Consider the following 12,082-nt stretch of genomic DNA (forward strand, 5'->3'; position numbering starts at 1 on the left):
AAGAAATCATTTATATTAACCCTACCCATTTTTACAACCAAGTCAGGTGAAATTGCATTAATATTCCCATACATCTTGTAGCACTATTTAATAATTCCATTTTCTCTTTCTCTTTTTTATATTGTACATATATATTACATTATATATATTTTATATATTGTTATATAAATTTATTTATATATCTTATATGCTATATATTATATTTTATATTACATTAACAATGTATTGAAATTTAATCTTAAATAATCATGCAAAAAGATTTCTTATTAAATGCCCATCTTTTATTCTCAATAGAATTTTCAACTGAGGAAGAAGAATCACTTATTTTCACTAATACCCTGAATTCTCCTAATTTAACAACATGGTTATCTGCAGCAAAGATTGATCAAAATGGCATGAGTTATTTACCAGATTTTACCTGTCTATAGAAATACTTTTCATTTTTCTTTATCAGTGATCAATGACTTCCATAAATGAGGATGAATGGACATTTTCTCCACTTCTTAGTTTTATGCCACAGAAATGATGAGCCTTCTCCAGAAACAATCTCCCATTAGGGTCTTTCACAGTGACATCTGCCTAGAGGGATTTGTCTGACTAGAAAATTGTTCTCTAGATTTTAAACTTGAGGACAATGAGAAGAGAATGGAAATCCAGTTTACTAAAGAAAAATAACTAGATAGCCTTATTTTTCCCTACAATGACTTATTTACCAATATGCATTTAATAAAAAAGGAAGATACTCAATAATTAGCAAATTTGGGTATATGTTGAGACTTTTTTTCTTTGTATTCAGGGCTATGGAAAAAGAATGTAAGACATAACACAGAAAACAGCAGCTCATTTTCCCAGATCATATTAAATTCAAAGTAATTAGTAATTATACAGAGACACATTATAGAAAGCTTTTGATATTATAATTAAGATTAAATATCTCCAATCTCACCAAAAAGGCCTTCTCAGAAACATTTTTCAGAAAATAAGCTGAAAAAAAGTCCTAATTCAAAGGGTAAGATACACACACACAAATACACACACACATTCTCAAAAAATATAGAGCAGAGAGTTGTATAGGAAATTCAATCCTTCTCTCATGCATTTATGTAATAAAAGCAAACATATGTATCAATGCAGAGTAACACAATTATTATTAATCAATAATGAGGACATAAGACACATGGCTTGCAAAGTATCAACACATATAAAATGACTGTCTCTTTTACACACATCTGCTGTGGAAATGCCAATGTCTAATGCACATATTTTTGCATTTAGCAGATATACTAGTTTGAGGAAAACATATAACCAGCACCTAAGATTGAATAAATAAATAAAAATAATAATAAATCACTCCTTTTTCCTTGTACTATTCAACCTGCCTTGGCTAAGGTTGTATTGAATTCGGCTACTCAGTAGAGACTTAGATGGTTTTTCTCATAAGTAGACAGAAAAGTAGAATATAGAAAGTTGCTTAGACTTTTTTCATAAAATTAGCACATGCACTTCAGACTAAATACATTTTAGACAGAAACAAATTATAGTGCTCAGAAATTATTGTTTGGAAATATTACAATATCTTTACAACTTACAGAGCTGCGTAAGTAAATTTTGGCTTTCTTGCCTATATTATATGGCACAGCTAGAACAAAATAATTTATATATGTCCTACTAATCCAATGTGGATGTGAGAAAATGTATCACTGATATTATTTGACACATATTATCCTCATTTTCCAGTATACACGTTATCTCCTGGAACTAAAGAAAGCACTACATAAAGTAGCATCATTTATTTTAGTCTTGAGGAAACAAAATATTAGTTCACAAAAATAGAAATTTATAAATAGTATTTGAATAATCATGAAATCTGACAGTAAATTTCAGAATGGACTTCAAACACAAGGACACTGCTACAGTTCTACTTTGTTGATATGACGGTTTATTAGCATAACGTTTTGGGGGAAACATTTGGCAAAATGCATTGGGTGTCATTAAGTAACAATTAAGGCTGGTCATGGTCCCTCACGCCTGTAATCGCAGCACTTTGGGGGGCCAAGGTTGACCACTTGAGGTCAGGAGTTTGAGACCAGCCTGGCCAACATGGCAAAATCCCATCTCTACTAAAAATGCAAAAATTAGCTGGGTGTGGTGGTGCACACCTGTAGGTCCAGCTACCAGGGAAACTGAGGCAGAAGAATCACTTGAATCTGAGAGGCAGAGGCTGCAGTGAGCCAAGATCATGCACTGCACCCAGTTTGGGTGACAGAGCAAGACCCTGTCTCAAAAACAACAACAACAAAAAAAACCACTTAAACCAAAAATTTCCCTTTTTATGATCTAACCTAAAGGAACAATTCAGAGTAACAATTTTGATCTAAGAAAAATAACGATAACTTTTCAAAAAATGAGGTAGCAATTTGATTGGCTTCTTCATCAAATAACCTGTCCAGGGGAAATGGACTTTTCAGAACACTGGAATTATGGGAAGACATGTAACTTTGCTCTCTGGAGCTCACTCCCGATCTGCCTCCTTTTAGGGTTTGTCCTGATGCCAAGTTTGGCTTGAGAGTGAGATGTGCGGATCATGTTTGACATTCTCTTAAATGAAAACATTACAGAGTATTTGTCTAGCTCCTCATAAACGACAACCTGACCCCGGGTCTAAAATCTACTCTGGCATGAACTTTTCTGAAATGTTGTAATTCGGCCATGTCCAAGCAAAAATTGTGTCCAACAGTGATTCACCCTGCATCCTGTCCCCTTAGGGGTTCTGAAAATCCAGATAAGTTTTGTTGAGATATATTGTATCTGTCATGCTGTGTAGGTATTTCAGTTCTTCGGTTAACGTGAATAAAATATCAGAGAAAATTTAACATTATAGTCAGTGTGTGGTGTTTTAACTGGCAGAGAGAGAGAGACTCCTTGAAAACCTGTACACCTGGGTTACAATTTAAGTAATTGTACTTTTATATTGTAATATAAATAAATATAGAAACATTCAATTAAATTATCCAAGGCTCAAAATTCTGCAAAACTTCATAACCTGCATGCATCCTTAACAGTTCTCAAACAAATCCAGTAACTCTTTTTCCCTCATTTACCAAAAGTGGTTACAATTTATATTTGCTATATTTTTTTCTACAAAATCTGAAGATATTTCAGGGCACTGAAGATCTAAATTCTTAGCAAACTTAATAACTCTTTTGAGGTAGGCCATAATCAGCCTCATGTAAAAGAGAAAGTAAATTGTGTTAAAGATGGTTGTGAAAGTGAGAAAAATTTAAAAAGCAGCATTAAAACATTAAATGTTTGAAATTCAAGAATAAGAATAGCAATGGTCCTTTTTAGGAAGATTTAAGTTCATAAATAGAAATCCTGAGGGTGGCATTGCATTTTCCTTGTTATAGGAAACCCCTGTTTTTTCAAGCAATTAAGGTCTCTACAAGAGAAGTGATATGTTCATTTGTTCAACACTAGAATCGCAGCCTAAATTTTGCATGCTTCCTTCAAACATTTTCGCTGCAGAGAAGACAAGAAAAAAAAAAGTCTACTTCTCTGTATTCTTCACAGTCTTTACCTCACCTCAACTCATTGCCAGAATCTTTAATGAAAGGATTCACAAAAATGGGATGAAGAATTAGCATTTCTAAGAATAAACAGATTCACAATATAAAATTAGCTTTTTCAAAAAGTTAGGCCAAAAAAAAAAACAACCTCAAAATAAGACTAGAGAAGAGGAGTTCAATTGCTAATTTTCTAATTCAATTCCCTACGAGGGTGGGTCCATTTTCCAAATAGTGAGCTTTTATTTTCCTTTTATGTCTATAAAATTATCTTTTAAGTCCCTGAAAAAATACTATAAGAATTAAAACAATGCAATACATTTAAGATTTATAAACTAGAATGTGATTAAAGAAATAATTACTAAGGAAAAGGGATTAAGTATTATTTTTTTTAAAGACATTCATTCCTTAAACTTCTAGACAGCACTTACTAAGTGACCATTTGACATCTAAGGGGACTAAGGGCATCGTTTCTCCTACAAAAGTAAAGTTTTGATGACTGGCTTCAAAGTTTTTATTGCTTAAACTGCTCATGTAGGGAACTTCATAGTTTCAAAAAAAAATCATTCTCAATATAATGACCTTAAAAGGATAGAAAGGCTGTATTATTTTTGGTTAAGAATGTAGGTTTTGGAGGCAGACTGTTTTTAAAATGGAATTCTAACTGATAAGAAACTAAATGATAAGAAAGTTATTAAAATGAGGAAAACAGTACCTATCTCTTAGATTTGTTTTGATGATTAAAAGACTATATAGGTAGGGTTCTTAAACCATGTACATTTGGTAACAGTTTTAATGTATATCAGAGACAGGCTGTTCATCTCTGTTGAGATGAACACTACTCTTATACAGCAAGTTGCAATAAACACTACTCTTATACAGCAAGAAAACTAGAAAATATCTTTAAGAAATTTCTGCTAAGGACTTACCTACCTTCTATTGTATCTATTCTCCAACTTCCTGGAGTTAAAATAGCTACTTGTTTACATCTCTATTCCAGCTATCATTACAATACTATTAAATCAATATATTTCCTAACTAATAGACAAAGCTTCTTCTCAATTTTTTAAAAAAATTTTTATTACGTATATTAAAGATACACAGCATAAGGTTATGGGATACATATAGATAGTAAAATGGTTATTACAGTAAAGCAAATTAAATATCCATTATCTCACATAATTACCCTTTTTCTTTTTTCTGTGGCAAGAGCAGCTAAACTTATTTATCAAATCTCAAATACAAGAAAGTGTTATTAACTGCAGTCCTCCAGTGTTATTAATTGCAGTCCTCAAGTATACTGTAGTCCTCCTGTTGTACATTACATCTCTAGACACATTTCTCCTCCATATTTGCTACGTTGTATCCTCCGATCTACATATCCCCATTTCCTTCCCTTGGCCACTGCCTCTGGTAACCACTGTTTTATTCTATATCTCTGTACATAATTTTTTAGATGCCACCCATAACTGAGATCATGCCATATTTTCCTTCCTGTGTTTAGCTTACTTCACTTAATATAATTTCCTCCAGATTCACCAATGATGTGAAAAATGGCAGAATCTCCTTTTTTAAGGCTGAATAATATTCCATTGTTTTTTAGATACCTATTCGTCCATCAACAGACATTTAGGTAGTTTTCTTATCTTGGCTATCATAAATAATCCTGCAGTGAATATGGGAGTGCAGATAGCTTTATGAGGTGGTAATTTCATTTCTTCTTGGTATATACCCAAAAGAGGGATTGCTAAATCATATGGTAGTTTTATTTTTAATTTCTTTAGAAATCTCTGTACTATATTCCATAGTGGCTGCACAATTCACATTCTCACAAACAGTATAAAAGCTCCCTTTTCTCCACACTCTCTCTAAAATTTGTTACCCCTGTTTTATTATAGCCATACTAATTGATATGAGGTGGTATATAAGAGAGGTTTTGATTTGTATTTTCCTGACGATTACTGCCAATGAAATGTTGAATACCTGTTTACATACCTGTTGACTACTTGTATGTCTTCCATGGAGAAGTGTCAATTCAGGGCCTTTGCCATTTTTTATCTATTTATCTATTTTTGAGTTGTATAAAACCTTCATAAATGTTGAATATTAACCTCTTATCAGATATATGGTTTGCAAATATTTTTTCCCAATGTGCAGGTTGCTATTTTATTTTGCTGAGTGTTTCCTTTACTGTGCAGAAGCTTTTTAGTTTGAGGCAATCTCATTATTTATTTCTGCTTTTATAGCCAGAGTGTTTGGTGTGACACTAAAAAGTCATTGTCAATCCCAATGTCAAGGAGTTTTTGCCCTATTTTCTCTTCTAGGAGTTTAATGATTTCAGATCTTAAATTTAAGACTTTCTTAAATTTCGAATTTATTTAAGTGTATAGTATAAGATGAAGATCCAATTTCATTCTTTTGCATGGGAATATCCAGATTTTCTAGCACCATTTATTGATGAGACTACTTTTCCCCACTGTGCCCTCTTGGTCCCTTTATCAAAACTTACTTGGTCTTTTATGTTTGGATGTATTTCTGAGAGCTCTCTGTAATAGATTAAGTTTCCTGAGGGAAATGATCACTTTCTTCTTTACCAAATCTCTTGGTATAGAGAAGATGCTCATAAGGTTTTCTGCAGGTCACAGCATGGCTGCTTGCCAATGTATTAGCACTCAGCAACAGTCTTGCTTGTTCTCATCATTCTCATGTGTGTTTTGAATGCAGAGGAAAGAATTTCTCCAACTCTATACCTTACCACACCTACGGAAAATGTCTGTGTTCTTCTATTGTCTTGACCCAAAACCATGTTGGTTTTCACCTCAGGTATGAGTTATCAACAAGACGGGATGCTTCTCCTGCCTTTCCTCTAGTCTTTTTTTGTGTTCAATAGCACAGTTATTTAAATACTATTGGAAAAGCTTATCAACCAACAGCCACCCTTCTTTCATTTTTTTCTTCTTCATTACTTTTTCAGGGATGCTAGGATAGCTTTAGTATCATTTAAGTAGAATGCAGAAAGAATGGAGGCATTGCCCTGTAAAATGACAAATTGAAAGGAGACTCTCAAAGGTGTAAAAATATATACAACTATCCAGGCTCTATAGTTTTATGACCATAGAACTATTTATTTGTACACTATCAATTGAAAAAACATTCTTTAGCATTATCAAGTCCTCTACTGCTAGTTGTACTGAAATAGCAACTGTTTAAGACAACATTATGATGTTAAAAATAATAAAGAAATGTTTATAATACATTTACTGTGATAAAGAAAATATGAGATCTATGCTCTTTTTTATTGGGAGGGGCAGACAGGGTCTCTCTCTGTCACCCAGGCTGGTGTGCAGTGGTGTGATCTCAGCTCACAGCAACCTGCACCTCCTGAGTAGCTGGGATTATAGGTGTGTGCCACCATGCCCAGATAATTTTTGTATTTTCGGTACATATAGGGTTTTGTGATGTTGGGAAGGCTGGTCTCGAACTCCTGGCCTCAAGTGATCCACCTGCCTCAGCCTCCCAAAGTGCTGGGACTACAGACTTAAGCCACCATGCCCAGCCAGATCTACCCCCTTAACACATTTTTAAGTGTACAATACATTGTTGTTGACTATAGGTTATACAGCAGATGTCTAGAGCTTATTCATCTTGTTTGACTGAAAAGGTATGCCTGTTTATTAGTAATTTTCCACTTCCTCTCCTCCCAGAATCTGGTTACCACAATTTTACTCTTTGATTCTAGAAATTTGACTACATAGATACCGCATGTAAGTGGTATCATGTGGTACTTACTTTTCTATGGCTGGCTAGATACATCCTTGTCCTTGTCTTTTGAGTTCTACCTGCATTTATTACAAATGTTATACTCCAACACAGCAAAATTGAAAGTTAACAAGACGTTTTCATTCATTGCCTCTAGTTTAAAGTGAATCTGATTTGTTCTCACTGGCAAGTCATTTCCATCATGCAGAGGTCTCTGTTCTGATTGTCTTCATCAAACAATGCTCACTTGAGTAGTATGCACTTCACATTCAGAGAGTAAATATGTACATACAAATATGTGCTGAAGGAGTCAGTACATGCATTTACAGCAATTAGCTTCATTTGCTCCCTTTGGGCACTCAGCTACAAAATCACAGATCTTCCTGAATGAAATACAACCTGCATCTTTACCTGGCACAAATTTGGCTTCAAGATTAAGAGCATAAAACAGGCTCTCTCCCTTTAACAAATAAATAGCAAGTTTAATTGTTTCATCAACACTAGGTTTTAAATATTCTGAAGGAGAAGAAGCTTGATTAAAGGCCAAATCAAAGTAGCACTTGTGATTTTCATCATGTGGACTGTGCTTTAAATGTGAGCAGAAAACTACAGCTCTAAGATTGCTTTGAAGTGGTGCAGCCATTTGTATGCCAATTAAACATTTCAAAAGCTTCAAGTCCTGTACAGGGTCTGGGTAAATCTTTGGCCATTCTGCTCTATACATTCAACAATTTACTGCCAATAGAGCATGACACATTTTAAAATTATCTTTTCAGTTTCTCTCTGTAAACTTCTGCCCATTAGTAATACTGAATTCCACAAATGAGATCCTATAATCATCTACTGGACATATTTGCAAAAACAGTAAGAAACTCTTTTTTATTCTTTGTGTATAACCATTGATCTTTCAGTAATCATTCAAGTAATTTTTCCTAATTAGAGACATAATCTAACCAACTGATCTGGTGTTCAGATGAAAGCACATATCCATGAATCCTGAGTGAATTTATGAAAGGAATTCTCCATAAGCAATATGAAGCAGTCTCAAAAACTTTTGCTAAGGTTAACTTTAGTAATGATTTAAAACCATTAAGCACACTTTTGCTTTGGCAGGAGCTCAGGAAAGGCTTTGAACTGAAGGAGACTGGGAAGTACCCGAGGAGCAAGGTCACTCTGATCTTCCCTGACCTTTCTGTGTGAGCACCGGTCATAAAGAAATACTCTGGCAAATCACCAGATAATTTACATAGGCTTTACATAGGCACGTGTATATCTATGTGACAAGCCTGCATGTTCTGCACATGTACTCCAGAACTTAAAGTATAATAATAAAAAAACATGAAAAAAAAGAAATTCTCTGACTTATCTTGCCTGAAATTAGGTCATAAGATGCTCTTTCTAAAGGGGTCCTTCCCTGCTCCCAAGGGGTTAGAAATTATACACAAAGGAGTCAAGGAGACTCTGAACACAAAGGCCTTGCTGGGTTTCCCCGCTCAGTCTGTCACCATTGGATCATGCCCTTTCGTCCAATCACATTTCACAATGACTGTCTGTCTTCATGAAAACTTAAGCAGAAAAATATACACTTTTCAGACTAGGAAAAGGGGCCGAAAAACAAATAAAAATGAAAAAATAAGATAAAGCACATGGTTTTCTCTAGATCTCGGCATCTTCATTTCTGAAGACTCCTATGTCAAGTAAAACTTTGATAACCACATTTGTTATGCTTTTCTCTCATTAAACTTTCATTCTAGGAGTGTCTAGGAAAGGTTTTTGTCGCATCTTTCTGCCCCTACACCTCCAAGTACTACATTCCAAGAGAACGCTCTTCAATGTCAACTTTAATGCCTTTCAGCTATTGCGATTCTGGTGATGTGGTAATTAGGAGAAAGAAAATGTTTAATTAAACAACAAAAATAAGATAATGCTGTTTAATCCTTAAAAAATTGTAAATCTTTAAATTGTCACTAAATCTGCTGCTCTGCACTTCTCAGTGTCTATCAGAACCATACAGACACGTGCACATGCACACACATACACATACATGTGCATTTTTTTTTAGAGGACAACACATTTAGTTTTAATTCAGTCAAATCACAACAGTTTCTTTTCCAACCTATGCAAAGTGCATCTGCAATATTCTATTACAGATCCATTTAAAAAGGTTTCTTGTGACATTACAGCAAGCCTCTTTTTTCAAACAGAGGAATAATGCCAAATTCTTTCTCAAATAAAAATAAAAACCGCATTCCAGTAAATGGTAAATACATAAAAATTGCAGTAAGCCAGACACCTGAAAGGACAGCCAAGAAGTCTTCCAACAGTTTATTAGAATGAATGTAGACATTTTTAAAAAGCCCCACTGTCATGAACATAAATTGAGGTTTTCAGCCCTGGTATAAGCTGAATCAAAAAAAGAAATAAAAAATCCAATAATGTATTAAACATTTTTCACTCATTTGCCATACTGACAGTGCAAATACAAATCTGGTCTAAATGTACAGACTCTCAAGCAACAATGCACAGTAATGGATGACATGGAATTCACCGAGGCCGAGAGCAACATGAACGACCTGGTGTTTGAGTAACAGCAGTACCAGGATACCACGGCTGAGGAGGAGGAGGAGTCTGAGGGGTGTGCTGAGGAGAAGGCAGACTAGAGGCTTCCTTTTCTAGGTAAAGGGGAAAGCAGTGTGGATTCTTTAGTGTGTTCTGATAGCCATGTGCCACTATGCACTCTTTGTGTCTTTACATCTCTTCCTGTTGCATTTTAAGCATTTTTATAGTATGCTGCTTTGCCTAATAAAGCATTTTTATAGCCAAAAAAATGTGCACACACCCATATGCGCACACATGCACACACGCACACTTGCATGAACACATGCACAGAGCTCAGAACGGTCTATTATGCAGGCAGGACACACATTCTGAATAAAGTAAATACATGTTAACCCAATATAAGTTGGCACCCAGAAATAGACAATCTCTAGAATGAAAGATGTCTTTAATAAAAGACCTTTAATTAAAAGTTCTATAATCTTCTTCCCAGTCCAGAATTATGTGCCCCAAATCCTTCTTGATTATTCCATTCAGCTCCTGTAAGAATGCAACTGTTCCATGCATTCTTACATGGTAAATATTTTCCATAGATACAGATTAAGAAAAATAAAGTGTGACACTTTTCAGGAAACATTTTTAATATTGTCTGCTTACTCATTGATATCCAAGGGTAGGAGTGGTCAGAGAAAAACATCAATTAGTACTAGAAAGAGAATGGAACTGAAGACATAGTGTAATCTCTTCAATGTGTACACTGATCCCAGAATCTAAATAATGATTAGGTTTTACAATACATAGTTGACTATAGGGGATCCATTTTTATGGCAACATTTCTGGCCTTTAATTGATATTCTCTCCAAAACATTTAGTCAAAGAATTAGACAAACTCCATCCATGAATTGAAAATATTAAATTTTGAATAGAAACACAGAATTTTAAGGTCCAGTTTTAAATTTCTGGTTGCCCTTACATCATTTTTCCAAACACAACCTTGATTTTTTTTTTTTAATTCCTGGGTGATTCTGAAATATGAATATTATTACATGCTCATTTAAAGTTCCGAATAAAATTAATAGAGAAGTGAATGTTTATAGAAGTGTATTTAAAACAAGTAAAATAATTATAATTTTTCACAATTTTTGTAATTAAAATATTTGGACGTAATAATTTCAGCTGCAAGCATAGAATATTTTCCATATTACTGGAAGAGAGGCTTAAGGACTAAACTATGATAGATCAGATGTTTACGTTTTGAAAAAGTATATATATTTTCAGTTTCAAGAACAGGTGATCAAATCCACATCCTGTTTTAGGTATTTGTGATTCTAATACATTTTATATTTTGATATTGAGAAGAGCTTAATTCAAAGTTTAAAAAAGCAACAATGACCAAAACAAAACAAACAAAAAAAAACTTACCTTTGCTTTGGGTACTAGTCCTTGGAAGTGACTTATAGGAAATTTCACATTCCTGGGATACACTGATGTCATCTAGAGCAACGGTAGCATTTGATGACAAAACAGTAGCTTCCAAAATTAACTATAATTACAGAAAGATAAATCTGTTAAAAACACATCACAAAAGTAATGTCTTACAATCATATTTCCTTGTGTAGAGGAACCCTATTTCCATCTGTCCCATTTTCCAATCTAATTTTAGAAAACTGTTCTGACCAGAACACCCTAATTTAAATTTATAAAGTCATAACTGCTTTGACAGCATCTTATGTAACCTTAATGCCAAAGGTAACCTTGTTTTAATTAAAAGTTGTAACATTCATCACTAGTGATGGTCTTTCTCCCCACTGGAGCCATTAAGGGTCATATGCATTTATAATGAGCTCTTTGGAGCAATCAACTGTGTGGCTTACAACTCAATTTGAGATATGAATTCATTTGTAATGAGTGTGCTGGAGGCAATGATTTCTTTCCATATTAAAATATTTAAGTATTTTATATATATACATAGAAACATAATATATATTAAATACATACACAGAAACATACTCAATGTAGTAAAGCACACATCAATAACCACATATAGTAGTTAATAATATTCATATACTAAAGCACTCAGAGACATCTATCTAAGTTTATTCTAACAGTCTGAATAATGACTGATATAATTTGTTTTCTTTCTTATCACTCATATTATGTTACTATTCCAAGAAGAAAAAAAGAGAGGATAAGAAATAAAGAAA

The 12,082-nt window shown here is 33.8% G+C and overlaps 1 protein-coding gene across 1 annotated transcript in view; it reads right to left on the bottom strand.

Annotated features, from left to right (window-relative positions):
- MALRD1 (MAM and LDL receptor class A domain containing 1) overlaps positions 1-12,082 on the bottom strand; it is a 609,315-nt gene that overhangs the window by 474,502 nt on the left and 122,731 nt on the right. Inside the window, exon 14 of the mRNA XM_064368444.1 lies at positions 11,301-11,421. Within this exon, the coding sequence (XP_064224514.1) occupies positions 11,301-11,421 (121 nt within the window). The remainder of the gene's footprint in view (positions 1-11,300; positions 11,422-12,082) is intronic.

The sequence above is a fragment of the Aotus nancymaae genome, unplaced genomic scaffold (assembly GCF_030222135.1).
Source record: "Aotus nancymaae isolate 86718 unplaced genomic scaffold, 86718_ANA_hifiasm-v0.15.2.pri h1tg000077l, whole genome shotgun sequence".
NCBI lineage: Eukaryota > Metazoa > Chordata > Mammalia > Primates > Aotidae > Aotus > Aotus nancymaae.